Genomic DNA, 17,639 nt, shown 5'->3' on the forward strand with positions numbered 1-17,639 from the left:
TATTTAGGTGTACTTTTGAAGTGTTATTCCTGGTGTAAATGCATGAAATGCTGCATAGTGTACAGAACCAATCTGGGGGGGGGGAATGCATTTAACGTTGATAATGTTTAGAGGACTTTCTTGTTAACCTTCCCCTCTTGCAAACGTTGGTCAGTTTAATATTAATCCATGCAATTGTGTTTTTCAAAGTGAACTTTTGTCTACCCTTGTATTGATCAAGTGGTGTAGGTTTATATGGGATTAAGAAAGTAAGCAGTGCTAGCAAATTGTGTTTCCATAAAGTAATTGTTACATTAATCTAATTCAATGTCCCTGATTTCATTTTCATGTAGATGCAATCCTGCAGGAATTAAAAGAACATGGCAGCAGCTAAAAATGAAGTATAAAAACATAATTCAATCAGGTCAAATGTGAGCATGTCATGGATGTAGGCTTTGTTGACAATATTTGACATATGAAACATCTACATAGCAATACATATCTAATGTTGTTTTCATTGTATATATGTAATTGACTGCAACGAAAAACGGTAACGCTCAAACAAAAACGTATGGGGAAATGACAAAAAATCCAGTCTAGGTCTCAAAATCCTCGTACGACGTAAATGTAATTCTCTACGAATTAATGCAGCCTCCTCGTCTATTGGGTCCTCCAAAAAGGACAAGCCATTCCTGTCACTTGTCTCTGTGTGACGGAAATGTGGACAATGAAGGTTAAAGCAAAAAATACCGCTTCGTCTTTAAAAAGGGGAGGGGACCGGCAGAAACCTTGAGTTTAGAAAATGAAACCTGCTCCCGACCAGGTTAGGTTCACAGCGTAAGTAACCATGGACACTGACTCTGAGTATAAGTTACCTCTCTTTCAGAAACGGGTTTGATTTACTCTGCTTTCTCTGGTTTAACAAACCTCCCATTCTGAAACGGAAAACCCAGGGTTTCCCTGATTTCAGGGTTAACGCACTCAGAGTTTACACTAAACCTCCTTTCTGAAACAGGCCCCAGAAATGGAGGTATGTTTCAGGGTAGGTCAAGTTGCCATAGCAACTCATGCTCTGAACATAACCTGGTCTGGAGCAGGTTGAGTTGAAGGTTAGTTTGTTTACAGAGGGGTTAAGCAGCATGGCGTGTCCATTTGAAGATGATTTAGTGGATGAAGAAGCTCAGATAATACTTTTTCCACTGTGAGAGGCTGATAAGACCACATATGGATGTTGGAAAGACTGTTTTACTTTGATCTACCTTAATTATTTGCTTCAGTTAAGATGAATCTTTTTTTTTTGTTAAGTCAGCTTAAAAATAACATGGAGTTATCAGACAGTTATTTTACTTTCCTTCAAATTAATTCAATTAAGTAGGTGTAACTTTGGTGCTGCTGTTAGATCGGCACCGCAAGGGATTGTGGGATACCATTCCCTTTGCCTGTCTGGACAGATGTGGGTTTAAGTGTGGGTTTTTGACCAAATGTGTTTAATTGTTTAGCTGTTTTACTGTGTTTTTCCGAGTTATTCTTAAGTCTCTGCACCATGAGGGAGAGGGAGAGAGAGTATGATGAGTTTATATACCACCCCTACAGTCAAGCCTTATGTTGCGAATTTCGGAAAATTCCTAAATGAATGTTCGCGCTAAGCATGTGCTGTTTTGTTCTTTTTATTGTTATACAAATGAGCATATCTGCCGGCTCAAACTTAGACATATGAGAGTTCAAGAATTACAATTAAATAAGATGGAAAAAATATTAATTGAATTGGAGTCAGATGACATTTAGTTAGAAAAATATGTAAATTTGAGTTGTATAAACAATTATTGAGTTTTATAGACGTAAGAAATTAGGTTGAATAAATTTAACACAGTTACTTGTTACCAATAGAAGTAATTTAATTAAGTTGGCAGAATTGGATAAGTTATATGTATATATGCGTCACAATGAAAATAGAAAGCAGAAACTCTTACTTGCTGATGCAGCAGTATTACCCTCCACAGCTCACTGTGAAGTTACTTTCTGTTAGGTAGTTAGCCGCTCAGCCCAGTGGAAATTTCAGAATAAAAGCACTTCAAACACAGCTTTACTTCCGTGGTGAGTTATTGTGTTGTGAGATTAATTTGTTGTGTGGTAAATTAATGTGTTGTGAGTTAATGTGTTGTGAGTTAATGTGTTGTGTGTTAATGTGTTGTGTTGTGTTGTGACCCTTCTGTTTGTTTTCATTCTTTACTCTAAAAAATTGCCTGTTGATGATCCTGAAAACGGCTAAAGTGAGCCCTCCAGTGGTGAGTTTGAGCATAGCAGGACGGCCGCCGCTCTTTGGCGGACTGAAAACTTGCTTTTCTTTGTTTCATTAAAAATACGTAAAGTAAACAGATATGTATCACACTGAGTTCGTGTTCATCATTAACCTCCACGAAGAAAACAGCAACGAGCTGATAAACAAATGAAAACTCACCTGAATCAATGAAACATTGGAAATCTTTTTTTCTTTTTTTAGAATAAACTCTAATTGTCGGTGAAGGTTTTCATAAATTCAATTCTATTCTACTCTATTCTATTCTAAATAATTTCTATACACCCTAACATCAAGATAATTTCTGGTGCGCATTTTTTTCCACTTTTCTTTGAACAAATGTTTGTTTTTTACCTGATGAAGATGTTTGCAGAGGTGTCCTCTGCTGCTGCAGTTACAGGTGCGCACCAACAGATGGCGGTGCTGTCACGTGGGATCGGAGAGGCCGATCCCTGAGAGCTTCTTGCATAATCCAAAGCATCGTCACAGCAGCTGCTTCACCTGTCAGGACGCGCTGCTAATGTTTCGGAATAAATGTTAGAAAAGAAGATTACTGAAAGCTGAGAACCAAAGCCTGAGGCTGCTTTCACCGCACACGTTTAGGAGTTTAAATCAAAGGTTCATTCATTTGATTATTTGTCTCCTAGTTGTTCAATTTGTCTGCATCTTTTTTGCATCAGCTGTTTTCATTTTTTTTAGAAAAAATCCACTTTAGATTGATCTGTTAAATCCTTTTTCATGTACTTTAAATCCCATTTTCTCAGGATGTGAATCTGCATTGATTCTCTGTGGGATAAACAGAAAGAAGTGAAATTCTTTTCTCAATGATCTCTGTCGTCTCATTTTCCGTGCTCCATCTTTCTTCTTGCATCAAGTCAAATTTTGAGATTCTTCAAACGTTTTCCTGCAGTTTCACCAGCATCTGATCCGAGGTTTCCTAAAGATGTTCCCTGCTGGGAGGTGATAGTTTTCTGTGCAGATCATCCGGCTCTGCTGACAAAATCATTCATCGAAATCCATTTCAAATCAATGAAACCCAAATAAAAAATCAGATTCGAGAGTCCAGACAGGAAACTAAAGAGAAAACAGTTTTTCTTTGTGAACCCAGGAGCTGAAACGCTTCAGGCGCTTTAACGCAGACACTATTCGTCTGTAGATTCGGTTTGGGATCAAAGCATCTCTTTTGATCGGTTTCTGATCTGTGATCAAACACGCTGCTGATCAAAAGAGGAACGGGTAATGCCGTACGCCTCAACGGCACAATGCAACCGTCCCACCTTTCATCTTTATTTGTGGTTTGCTGTTTTTTGGATGCTGCGGTTTTCTTTTAGTGTTTGGGGTAAAAGATGCTGATGAAAACAACAACACTGAGGACATCTGCAGTGTTTCCTCTGATCTACATGCTGTTTATATTGAACTTAAGCTGTGAGATGAGCTGCAGGCAGAACCGGGACGGGAAACCCCGGGTCCTTCAGTCTGGGGAGGAAAAACAGGGATTAACTGATGATGATTAATCTGTTCCACTCAGGAAGATGTTTGGGGCCGTTAAGGAAGTGATGATGAGGTTAAACTGGAATGTGTTGTTTTTGTGAGGATGAGTGAGTGAGGAAAAGGTTTGATGCCTTTAAACGGAACCTGTTTCACCTGAAGACCCAGCTGGAGGTTAAGTCATCTGATCTGAGGGCAGAGACCAGGGGGAGGAGGCCATGTGCAGATTCTTTACCGGTTCAAACTAAACTGTCAGCACGGTTCATAGAACAGTTATCTGCATTAAATGTTTTACAAACGTCTGACCAATCCATGGATTCCATCCTTAAATCTATTCAGTCAGACCCTCATATGTTTTGATTAGAATGTTCACTTTTCAAATAAACTGATTTAATGTTAAATTGAGGGATTTCCTGCAGAGATTTCAGTCATTTCTCTTCATTTTTATCTGGAAACCATCACTCTAGAGAAACACTGTTTTCCCCTGCCGTGTCTTTGATGGTTATTTCTAAATGTGTGTGTCTGCAGAAAACGTGACAAAAAGACAACAGAGACTTGACTGGAGTTTGCTAAAAGCGTCTGAAAACCCCCCAATCATGATGTCATGCTACAGGAATAACTTGTGTTCCAAAACCTTAAAATACAGACGTGGCGCTCAATCCTGATCCTCCTTCACTGACCTCCTCCGAAGTCCCAGAATACCCAGCAAACCCATAATCCCGCCAAAAGCACGTGAGCTTCGTCTGGTGCTTCTGATGATCTAACTTCAACAGCTCTCCTCAGCTTCCTCGCTGCTCCAAATATTTAAAGAACACCACCCAGAACTTTGGTGTTGGGGTTTTATGGATGTTGGGACTTCTTCCTCTGTGAGTCTGAGCGGGTTTCTGTCTGTCCCACTTCGGGTGGAGGGTCAGACATCCGTCATGTAACCTGGTGGAGGAGTGCCAGTCCTTTTCACGGTAATGGGATCAGCGCGGGGATCCGAACAGATCAGGAGGAACCGCAGCACGCTCCCCCACAGCCACCCTCAGGCGGTTTGGAGATGAAGTGAAGGCATGGTCCAGGTTTGACCGAGACCCTCTGGTGAGGTTCTGTCCTGATGATGCTGCAGTCCTGGTCCTGCTCAGGAGGACGGTTCTCCAAAGAAACTGCTGGAAAACCAAAGAACTGAAGGTTCACAGAGGAAACATCGACATGAGCCAAATGGAAAGATTTCAGGGACACATGAGTCCATCATCCACAAGAAATCTGTGTTTGCAGCTGTGGAGAATGAATGAATGAATGAATGAATGAATGAATGAATGAATGAATTCCTTTATTGTATAAGATTTTATTTTTGATTGTTTATGGATTCATTAAAGGTTTTAATTAATATTTTTAATTTTTAATTTTAATCTTTGGTTGTTTTTATGTATAATTATTAATATTATTTGGGGGGGGGGTTCTTGTGTGGTTCTGAATGCGAGCAGTTGGGTACTTCTGAATTTTCTACTGGATGAATAAAGCTTCTATTCTATTCTATTCTATTCTATTCTATTCTATTCTATTCTATTCTATTCTATTCTATTCTATTCTATTCTATTCTATTCTATTCATGAACCTAATCCCAAACGTTATTAGTTCAGAATAAACTGCACAAATTCTGCACCAACACAAAAAGACTGGATTGCAGGAATCTCTTCATGTGGATTCAGAATAAACTTTTTTCAAACCTCTTCTATATGAAGAAGTCTGGATTTTTCTCTTCAGGCGGGTTCTTCTCCCGGGTTTGGGTTCTACCCGACCAGCCTTCATGACTGCAGGTCATTCAAAAGTGTCTCTAGCATCTCCTGCTGATGTGCTTCCAGGATCCGCTGAAGGAGCGATGAGGTCACACATGGCGCGTTCGTTTTTGGCTCCTCCAGATTCATGGTTATTTTCTAAGTTGTGATCATTATTTTCAGTTTGCGTCTGATCTGATGGAGCCTCTTCTGTCTGGTTTTTGTGGAACCGCCTGCAGAACATCAGAGATCTTAAAAACACTCGATGAAGCAGATGTTTGACTGAAGCAAGTTTGGGAGAATCCATTTCTGCTGACATCTTTGATAACTCTGACAAACCGGTCTCCTACAGATCTGTGTGGTTCTTGAACGTCTCAGCTGCATTTTTTCAAGGATATTTGGGGTTAACCCTTGTGCTATCCTAGGCACTTAAACGTTGGGAGTTGGGTCATCTAGACCCACTAGACAGAGCTCTGAACCTTTTTTCTTTAATGATTTGTGATCTTCACTGGTGTCCATGGATTACATGAAATCTTTCCACCTTTATCCACCTTTGTCATGGTAGGAGAACACGTCAATGTAAGGGGGGGGGGGGGGTCATCTAAGATAGCACAAGGGTTAAATCCAGATGAGGCGCTCGACCGATGCAAAAAGGAGAAATTCTTTCTGGAACTTATCTTTTAACTGGACAGAGTCGTGGTGTTTTTTCTGCTGACAGACTCATGGAGATCCCGGTTTTTGGTTCCTTCTGCTGCTCCGGTTTTGACCACGAGCTGGAGCAGGTCTGCAGTCATGGAGGCAGACCTGCCCTATTTATCTGAGGGTTCTGTTGTGTTGGTCTGCACTGTTCTTTCGGGTTTGCTTAAAAGCGAATGAAGGGTCTATTAGAGTCTCTTAGTTGGATTATCCAGATTACGCAGCTGGATTTCTTTTCACAGAGAGCAGGAAAGTCCCTCAGTTCCACAGTGTCACAGTCTATCAATAGAAACGGAGAGCTGCAGGCCACGCCCCGCTGTGATTGGATCATCGATCTGCTCTGTGATTGGTGTTCTCGGCTGTCGGTCACGGCGCTGCGCCTCTTGTTGCTCCGGGTTCCTGATGCTGGCGCAGACTCTGATCTCCGTTCAGGTGCGCGGCAGCGCGGCGTCGTTGGAGCTGAGCTGCGGGTGGAGGACGCGTGGATGGAGCTGCAGTCGTGACTCCGTCCGCCTCTCACTGCAGAAGACTCTGCGCTGAAGAAGCAGCGACAGCAGCATCCTCCCGGCGCGCGGCAGCGCTCACCTCATCCGCAGACATGGGCACCGTCCTCTCCATCTCCCCCGCCAGCAAAAAGGCGTCCATCATGGACGCAGACGTCTCCGCCGACAGGCTGAAGAACGACAAGAGCCTGAAGCGCCACTCCATGTTCGTGTCGCTCTCCTGGAAGAAGCTGGTCTCCAATTCAGCCAAGAAGAGCGCAAAGAAGGTGACCCCGAACCCGCAGCCCGCGCGCGAGCTCCCGTCCTGCCAAGTGGCGCAGCGCAACAGCGAGAACAGCCGGAGGACGGAGGAGAAGAGGCCCAAGGCGCCCATCCCGGTGCCGGTGCCCACTGTGCCCACGCAGGGCGGGGAGAACGGGCGGCTCTCGTCGGTGCAGAAGCAGCCCAGCAGCTTCTCTCTGGTGTCTCCGAGGCGGATCGTGATCCAGGCGTCCACCGGGGAGCTGCTGCGGTGTTTGGGGGACTTCCTCTGCCGCAGGTGCTTCAAGGTCCAGGACCTAAGCAGCGCAGAGGTGGTCCTCTGGTTCCGAAACATTGACCGGACTCTCCTGATCCAGGGCTGGCAGGACATTGGCTTCATCACGCCGGCTAACGTTGTGTTCGTGTACCTGCTGTGCCAGGACACGATCACGGACGGCGTGGAGAGCGCGGCGCAGCTGCAGGGCGCCTTCCAGACCTGCCTCTACCTGTCCTACTCCTACATGGGCAACGAGATCTCATACCCGCTCAAGCCCTTCATGATTGACGCCAACAAGGACGTTTTCTGGGAGACGTCGCTGCGCATCATCGACAGGATGAGCGCCAAAATGCTCCAGCTGAACGCGGACCCGCACTTCTTCACGGAGGTCTTTCAGGACCTGAAGAACCAGCGCGAGTCCGCCGAGGGCAACCTGGACCGCTGACCGGAACCGGACTGTGGCGCACTTTGAATGTGAACGCACCCGCGCGGGTTTGAGGGCTTCTCTGGAGCTTCGCAGTGTTACGCAACGTCAGGCCGCAGTGCGGGGGGAGGGGGGTCCGACATGCATGCCTGTAGATGTTCTCTGTTTGCTTTGTTCCTTCTCTGTTCCATCACATCCTTCACTCAGGATGAACCCCCCCATTCTGGGGAGGAGAACGGATGAGATGAAAGACCAGAACAGACCTGGAGCTGGAGCTGTCCAGGGTGCTGACCTGTGCTCCAATTTCTGCTCCTCTCACTATTTTTGTTTAGAGCCGAGCCGGGCTTAACGGGGCCACAGTTAGCCCAGCACACTTTCGGCACATAAGCCTTGGAAGCAGAGGAGGCATAATCTGCTGTTCCAAAACATCCCTGCTGACCGATGGAACAAAGTGAAGGAATCCCACACTCATCCACCCAATCCTGCTTTTCCTGTGCCAGTGTGTGCTGAAAACACCTGGACAGGTTTGGTTGGAGCTCCTGCTGACCCGATGACCTCCTTCAAAGCTGCTCTGCGGTGGTCCTCTGCGACCAATTGTACAGTTTCTCAAAAGATTGTTTGGAATCTTCTGTGTGCCAACTGTGACCGAAGCCTGAAGCGTTGAGGTTTACATGTACATATCCCATATTTGGACTGTTTTCCGCTGCCTGTTCTATTGTAGCTTCAGCGTCACACAAACAAACCAACACAGCTTAACGGTATAGAAGTCCTTTTTATTCTTCTGGTTCCTCCTGGTTCGGTGGTCACCACCTGCATCGGGGGAAACCTTCGTAACGTGTCGTGACTTTTGCTTGGAAAGTGAAAACGATGCTGCTCTTTTGCACAACAGGCGTTCAGTGTTTGCACAGTGGTATGGCATAGCTGTGGTCCACTGGTGTTTGGCGCTGGAGTCTTCTTCATCACATGTCTGTCTCCAGTTTCACAATCAGACCGTCTTTGGGGTCGTCGTGCGCAAAGTGACATCTCCAGTGTCATGACCAGGTCAATACAGTAGCTGTGTATGGTGACCCTTATGAAATAAATCCAACCTTCTGCAGGCTGTCCTGTTTCCGTCTGAAGTTCTTCCACTGCTGTTTTCTCAGAGCTGCACTCACCTTGGACACCTTCTTATCTAACACCCTCACTAATCTTTGATTCATAACAAACCCTTGAGACATCCTTATGCAACAGGAATGAAAAGTCCATGACGAACAAACTCATTCTGCGTGGAGCATATTTTGCTAAAGGTTGCCATGAAACTGCAGCTCCAGAGATTTCATTGGTTGCTATGAAACTACACCAACCCCATAGAGGCATTGTTAGACTGAAAGTTTCACTCATTTCCTCATACCTGAAGCTCCTAAAACCTATAAGCAGCTACCGGCTGAGGTCGTCCGTCGCTGCCTGCTGACACACATAACGAGATATTTTGGGTTTCTCCTCTTTGCTGCGTCCTGAAATGAGAGAAAACATACAGGAACTCCAACTGATCTGCAGGAAAGAAAAAAAAACATTTGCACCAAACTGGACATCAGCTTTTTCTTTGCCTCCAGCTCAGATCAGAGACACGTTAATGAAAGAAGACAGAGGCTTTTTTTTTTTGTTTATATTGCATTGATAAGAATTTCCTCCTGGTTTTTATGAATCAGCCACGTGGGCCGGAGGCTTCTTTCATGTGATTGGCTGGAATCTGCTGCAGTCTCAGGACTGTGTGAGCCTTTCCTTGCCTGCATCTCTTATCTTCCACAGATCTGCGGCATCTATTTACAGAAACTAAACTGAGAGCAGCAGCAGAAAATTAGGACGAAAAACTCTTTAGAAAGAAAAAAAAAAGCATGTGGGTCAGCTTTTAGAATCTGCAAAGAAGCAAACGGTAACCAGAAAAGAAACCATCCAGTCACTGCTGTCTTTGTTGTCAAATTATAACAAAAAAGACAAACACAAGTCTTTATTCTTTTAAATGATCAACAATTTAACACATTTGGATCAAAAGTCTAGATTTGACCGTTTTTGTTTTTTAGCGGATCTGATTCTCTATAACCCTTGTGCTATCCTAGGCACTTTAACGTTGGGAGTGGGGTCATCTAGACCCACTAGACAGTGCTCTGAACCTTTTTTCTTCAATGATTTGTGATCTTCACTGGTGTCCATGGATTACATGAAATCTTTCCACCTTTATCCACCTTTGTCATGGTAGGGAGAACACCTCAATGGAAGGGGGGGGGGGGGGGGGTCATCTAAGACAGCACATTAAGCAAAAGCACAGATTCTTGTTGAAACCCAAACTAAAGATTTCATTTCATTCCGGTTTAGATCGTGGATTTTCTGCATTTATTCAACATATTTTTGATTGTTTCCTGGAATAAAACTGATTCTTTTAATCAGGATAAACTCTTTAAAGATGATTGATGACACACACATGATGGTACATAAACAGAACCTTTTTAACCATGGAAACATCACTACATCACAGAACTGAAGGAAAATTCATTTTTTTGGAATAAGGATGTGTTTTTTTTACACTTTGATGAAATCCCCCAAAAAATATCAACAAGATTTCTTATGTGTGAGCTGTAGATTGTAATAATTATGACCCTTTGGGTAATTTGGAAAGCTTTTGCAACAACATTCGTTTAGCATGCATAAATATTTACCAGTGTTCAGGGAAAAAGCACCTTATTTACCTGCCGTGTGAAATCATTTATACCATGCTGTAACGGGATTATGAAGAATTTATTATCAACCAATTAAGCCTTTTTTCAATAAAGAAAATATTAATTTACAAACACGAATAAGAAGAGATGAGTTATTCTCACCATAAAGTTTAGAAAATTAGCAAAACCTTCTCCGCCAAAAGTGTTTTTGAGATTTAGGCAACAGGAAAAGTCCTTGCACTGCCCCTAGTGGGAGGATGATGAACTACGGGGCAGAAAACATGGCCTAAATTTATGCTAATGAGATAGGGGTCTCAGAAATGAGAAATATGATGAAGAACTGACATATCCATAGAAATAAGGTTTAATGGAACAGCAGGAAGAAAATAGTAGGAATAAAACTGAGCCTTTTTGTAAATGAAGTTTACTCTGAGTTATGATTAAGATCCAAAACACCAGAATGAAGAGCATTCAGACAAAACCTTGAGTTTGGTTCAGTGAGTTTTTCATGCCGAAAGGTCATCTTCACACATATGGAACGAAGAGAACATCGGGGATCTGTGACAGAACACCACCTTTTTTGAATAAGACAGCTTATGTCTTGGTGATGGAACCGTCTTCACAGCCAGGAAGCAGATCTTCAGCATTCATCAGTTTTTACATTACGGTCCAACCGGAACGAAGCTGTAAAAAGAAAAGAGATATGAAGGAGCAGAGAAATTGTTCCAAAAAAGTCAGCATGACCTTCAGGGTCCAAGAGAAGACGGCTAACACTGTCCGCCTAAAGGAGGCTCGGTCAGGACAGAACAGACACTTCAGGTCCGGGTCTTCATGCTCTTCATCTGTCAGATCAGAAGAAGAATCATACAGACCGACACGCTCTGCAGGCTCACACAAAAATCTAAATATAGACCGGTCTGCTGACAAAGAGCCTCAGTGATTCAGGTCGAGCTAACCTGAAGAGCTTAAACTGCCAGGCAGCCAAAAGGACGATTTGTGTCTCATGCTGAACATTTCCTAACTTCACAAACTAGAGATGTCACCATCTGAGGGCTCCAGGTGGACGGAGGAAGACGTGAGGACATCCTTGGACGACTGTCGTGATCCTCAGGTTTCTGTGACAAACCGGGGACTTGGGGGGCTGCTGCACGTCCGTCTGCCAGCCTGCATTGTTCAGCTGCGTCTCCATGGTAACGGGTAGGTGAGACCATGAGAGCTGCAGGGCTGAGCTGCTGCACGACATCCATAAGGTGCGGACAGGACCTCAGCCCCTCAGCATCCCATCCCTCCTTCACCTTCAAGATGCTTCTGCTGGCTTTTTCTGACTCCGTCTTGATTCAGATGAATTCCTCCAGCACATTTTCAGCTCTTGGAAACCAAACTTTAGAAACAAATACGAGTTTTCACAAAAATAAAAGCTTGTCAGTTATTTGAAGCAGAATGAACAGTCAAAGACACATACGGCCAAGCTCAGAAAAACCCTCCCACCTGTAGAAAACTACAAATATAACCATTTTAAAGCTAAATTATTTGATTTGGCTTTAATTATTACTGACTATAGTGTCCAGTGTTGTGTCCATTTCAGTTTTTACATTCATTCGCAGATGTGTATTTAATTTTATGATTATTTACCTTTTTGTTCTTTTTTTAAGTCTTTGCCTTGATGGTTATTTAGTTTTTTATTTTTTCGTAATTTATGTCTATGTTAAGCTCCAGTGCTTCCTCACGCAGACCCTTGTATAAGAATAAGAATAAAAAGTCGTCTCAGTGGAGAAATCGCACTGCCAGCTCGGTCTGGGAGGGGCTCGCTTTCGCTGGGAGGGGCCCCTCTGCTGATCTGCTGATGCGGTCCGACCTGGCCCCGCAGGAAGTGGATCCCCAACATAATGTTTCCTCCCAGCAGACCCAAGTCGGATGTTTCTCTGCGCACCAATAAATAAAGTTTGTTTCTGAAGCTTCCGCCCATAAGGGGTCACAGGGTTGCTGGGGCCTATCCTACCTGCAGTCAGGTGAAGGCGTGCTTCACCCTGGACAGTTCTGCAGTTCAGAGACACACAAGCACAGTCCTACAGGACAGTTTGGAACCATCAAGGAACCTAAGAAGCATCTGTTTGAACCAGGAGAACATAAACTCCACACACGAAGAACCCAGCTGGGTTTTGAGGTGTTTTCACGTTGGGATGAGACTGCTAACCACTACACCACCGTACTGCATCGCGACTATTGCATACTAGAGGTAAAATAAATGATCAGGACACCCCAAGTCAAAGATGTTGTGTCCTCTGTTCTTGGAGTCTGAAGCAGTCCAGAAAAAGGCTCAGATAAAATCTCTGCAGAATAAAACTCATCAGACCGCAGCACGCCCTTAATTCCCTTCTCCCTGTGTTTACTCCACTTTTCCACCGGACCTGAAGGTCCTCCTCTGAATGTCTTCACCAGCTGGGTGTCTGTGAAGTGACCTTCAGCAGAACCTCTTCATCTCTCTTTCTTAAACTCATTCAGCTGCTTCTGGCATGCTCCCATGACGTCTTCTGGGGTCTGACGCTGCAAAGCAAACCCATACTACTGCACTACCACTGCCATGTTTGACTGTTGCCCTGATGTTCTGAAAGTCTGTCTGTTTAAGCTCAGAAAGCTCCTCCTCTGTCTCATCAAAAGGTTTCAGGGACAATCCAGATGTTTCTTTGTCAGCCGTTTTGTGTGAATTAAATAAGATTAAAGAAATCACATATTAACATTAAATATGTTCTATAGAAATGGTTTGATCCTGTAAATGAGAAAAGTATCCAGTTAAAAACAAACTAAAACATTTTTTTCAACGCTCTTTCTTCTGACTGGAGCTGTTTTCTCACCTGCATTCCTTCCATACAGAAAAAGTCCTAAAGTGGATCATCTGCTCTAACACTCACAGGGATTATGTCTATTCTGCTGTCCTGTTGCTACATAACCAGCCTGCTAATCTCTTTAACTAGATTACGCAGGTGTTAAGTTGCAGCGGGGCCACTTGGTCACCAGCTTTGCAGACAGGTGAGGCACGCCCTTAATTCCCTTCTCCCTGTGTTTACTCCAATTTTCCACCGGAACACCACAAAGACTGGGCTGATCCTCCATGTAGACCACCCCCACATCCAGAAAGGGTCAAAGGGGGGGCGACAAAGAAAAATGACCCCAAACACAGGACAAGATCACTTAGAAAATGGACGGAATAACTTTTTTATAAAGTGAATATAATAAAGTTTACATTTTTGGCATCAATTTCACAGAAAAAGACTCCACTAAACATTGGAACTTTTTCAGAATATTTCATCATTTCTTTGTGGTTTTAATAAATATTTTCTTGAAACCAGGATTTGTTGTAAGAGTCTAGATAAAAAAAGGAGACGAGGATCCTTGTCCTCACAGACGAGTCACTCTTCTTCGCAGTTGTCTCCTCTTTCAGTCTGTTTCGTAGGTGAGGTGCTGTAAATTTACTCAGCCGTCATCCCTCCTTTCTCCTGAATGAATGAGTCACAGCCTGTGAGGTTTAGCACAAAGCACATCATGTTCACGGTTTGACGTTACCAACACCCCCCAGGTGTCTCTTTTGGGGGCAGACAGACCTGCTTAAGTCGGAAACTCACCTGTGAAGAAAAAAAACGGTGTTTCTGAGACACCGACAGGTTCCTGGGTCGGTTGGATTCCAACACGAGAAGATTTTATTCCAGTCGAGCTTTGATGATCATCTGAAAATAATCTTACTTTGTGGAGAAAGCGGGGCTGATGGGAGTAAAGGGACGAACAGAGGAGCTTTAAAAATGAGCATCAAATGTAATAATTATAATATTAATAATGGATTGGATTTGTATCTGCACTTTTCCAGACGCTCAAAGTTCTTCCAATGTGTCCATTATTCATTCCTGCTTGGTGATGGTGACTGCTGATGTACCACAGCTGCCCCGGGGCAGACAGGCAGAGGCGTGGCAGCCTGGCTTAATCTGTCAATCTTTTAAAAACAAATCTTTTTTTGCGGAAGTAAGTGCATAAAAACTAAGGAATAGTGAAAGGTTTCTGTGTGGACACAGATTGTTGGTGCACCTCCTCCTGCTGGATGACTGAGGAGCAGCCGGAAGTGTTTCCTCCTCATCATCTCGGTTTACTTCAGCGTTCAGTCAGATAATCCCGCAGGCTGCAGGAAAACACCCACCAGCTTCATTACGCAAGACGAGCCGTGATGAGGCTGAGCTGGTTACAGGAGAGGAGGAGGAGGAAGAGGAGGAAGACGTGCCTGAACCCTCACATTTCTGCTGTGTTTGTGCTGCTGAGCCTGAGCAGGACCTGAGCTGCAGAGACATTCAGTTGTCAATGGCGACCTGCAGTCTGTCTCATTGATATGCCGCTCACAAGCACTGCTGCATGAATGAGCTCTTCCTCCCTCCCTCCTCCTCTCCCTCACACCATCATCAGATCTGCTTTTTATCTGAAAGGAGCAAACCCTCCACACCTCCACCTGCTCGGATCGACGTTTTCCTCCTTCCCTCTCCTCCTTTGTGCTCGGCCTCTCGGCAGGTGGAGCCGAAGCACAAAGAGGTGGGAACATCGTCGGCTATTTTTGAATCTTCTATAGTAAAACAGTACTTAGTCATAGTGTTATGTAAACTTTGCTCCTCTTTGAGAAGGGCAACAGCGCCCCCACCTGGCTGACAGCAGTGACTGTCATCAGAAAAACCCTCAGTTCCATCCTGATGATCAACCCAAGGAAAACAGAAGAGAAGAATCCATTAGAATCTGAACTTCCTGTTCCTCATTTACAGTGAAGATGGCATAAAGCATATATCAGATTCACAATAAACACTTCTATGTTTGGGTCAGAGGGTCTGCAACCTGTAGCCCCTAAACCGCCACGCACCCGGTTCAGTTTACCCGCAAAATCCCACTTCATCATTCAGAAAAATGAACTGTATCTATGTTTTTGTGCCTATTAAGCCATTCCTTTATGATTTCGGCTTTTAAATATTTACAATTATGAATCACAACAGTGTTTAGACATGTGACAATTCCAACTTTTGACAGCAGCACACACAAGTTCTTTTCAAAATAAAGCACACCCTGTTGCAGCAGAAGGATCTTATTTTACACAGGATATGTTTTATTTTAAATTCCAAAAAGTCAAACATAGTATTTTCCCTGCTGACTTCGTGTGCGCCCCTTCACGCTTTTTCTTCTTTCCCCATCAAACACAAGCATAACGTCATTGGTGTAGAATCCATGTGTTAATCTATAGATGTAGGAGCAGCTGTGTGATTGAAGAACTGCCTCTGATATGACTTCAAGCTCATTCTGACAGCAGCTTCTACCATCATTCTGCTCATTTACCTGACGTGTTATAAATCTAAAAGTAGATGAAAAAACAAATGAACCCCCCCAAAAACAATATTTATTCCGAATGTTACCATATTTCTTCAAAGCCAAAGAGCCACATGGAGGGATGAAAGAGTCGTTCGTGGCTCTGGAGCCTCCTGTCTCCTGATGTAGGGAATGTTTTACAAAATATATATACATATGCATCCATCTTCTTCTGCTCATTCAGGGACCGGGTCGTGGGGGCAGCAGTCTAAGCAAAGATGCCCCGGCCACTTGCTCCGGGGGGGGGGGGGGGGGGTTGGGGTTCCCAGACTGGTGTTCTACTGGGTCTTTATAAATATATATTTTTAAATCAGACAAAACTTGTAACTATTTTAAGTTTATTTTGGTTCAAATATATTTTTAAAATTTTATATTTTAAATGTATTCTGTAAAACTCATGATTATAGATTTCAACCTACACATATTATTAGTATTGTGTTGTATTTTCTTTTAAATTTCAAAGCAAATGTAGTTTGTGAAAAAGAAAAGAGAATCTGAGATTTGAAAACAGACTGAAACGACATCTTATCAACAGCAGCATTAAAGTCAACATTATGGGGACCTAAACTCTAAAAGTTACAGTTTGTTCATGTTTTGTATTTAAATGTGTTCTGATTTCTTACTCCCCACAGACCAAGAACTTTCTGATCATTTCTCCTTTTCTTCTGTGACATTCCTGCTGATCTGCAGATCGGGGGAATTCAATAAACGGTTCAGCTCTTCTTCAGCATTAACAGAATTTCTCTCCAGCCGTCGAGTCCAGTTATCAGAACCTCCTGGGTTCCTCCATTCTGATGTTTCTGAAACCAACAGATGGGTTTTAGCTGCATCTCAAACATCTGTGCAGCTTCTCCCTCATCCTGGTTGATTCCATGCAAAAACAACGTCAGAAAACCTTCAGCCAGACTTTGTTTCTCTTCTTATTTATGTATTTTTCATCTTGTAATTGGTGCAGACATTTGATCTATTCATTCTGTGATACAGAATGTATTTCAGATTAGTTTAGTTTTACCCAATACTTCACTGGATTTCAAAGCAAACGTTTAAATTAAATACTTTTCACAGATGTTCAGAAATGGAACCGACATGAAATCTTTCCACCTTTATCCACCTTTGTCATGGTAGGGAGAACACGCCAATGGAAGGGGGGGGGGGGGGGGGTCATCTAAGATAGCACAAGGGTAAGAGAGTGCAGGAGGAAGAGGAAAATGTGAAGAAGGAGGAACAGAAGGAAACCAAACTTTATGTTCTGAGTTACTTCTGTGAAACAGATCGACCCCTTCGGGTTCTGAAGGAAACAGAAGAACTGAAGGTGGAGACTCTGCTGATGACATGAAGATGAACCAAAGCTCTTTGATGCATGTGAGGGGTGAAGAGCGACCTGCGAGGTCCGACACGACCGATGATGTACTGCAGCTCAAACGGATGAAGTAGTTCATGTTGGTTCTGATGGAAAAAGCTGCCATGGCAACACCTGCCAGTGCGGAAAGCACCAGCAGAGGGCGCACTAGCCATGAACTGCGACCTGAAGAGTCCCATCACGTCACCTGAATGATGTCCATCACCCAGGAAACTCGGCCCACTGTGGGCAGAAGGTCACCAGCGGTTTCATGGAACCGGTCTTCACCTCTTTGGGGTGTTGACCTCCTGACTGTCCGGACGTCACTCCTGCAGACTGTAATGGGGGTTGCTGGGAAACGAAGCTCCTTCTCTGTTTATTCATGAAGAATCTGCTGCTGGTTTCTTCCTGCCTTCAGGCTTTGAAGGAGTCTTTGTTCTTCCAGTAAACCTGTTTTCTTAATCAGCTGTTTGAGTGTCTGTGCAGCAGAACAGCTGCCTTCACACACAAGGAGCTGAAACCTCATTCAGGAAATGAGCTCGGTTTAAATAAAAGATGAAGA

At 43.7% G+C, this 17,639-nt stretch overlaps 1 protein-coding gene across 1 annotated transcript; it reads left to right on the plus strand.

Annotated features, from left to right (window-relative positions):
* The first annotated feature begins 6,256 nt into the window (after window positions 1-6,256).
* Window positions 6,257-8,764, plus strand: LOC101159571 (cyclin-dependent kinase 5 activator 1). The gene has a single exon (XM_011473660.3). The coding sequence runs from the start codon at window positions 6,818-6,820 to the stop codon at window positions 7,682-7,684; it is 867 nt and encodes a 288-aa protein (XP_011471962.1). The 5' UTR covers window positions 6,257-6,817; the 3' UTR covers window positions 7,685-8,764.
* The last annotated feature ends 8,875 nt before the right edge of the window (window positions 8,765-17,639 follow it).

Source organism: Oryzias latipes, chromosome 21, assembly GCF_002234675.1.
Source record: "Oryzias latipes chromosome 21, ASM223467v1".
Lineage (NCBI taxonomy): Eukaryota > Metazoa > Chordata > Actinopteri > Beloniformes > Adrianichthyidae > Oryzias > Oryzias latipes.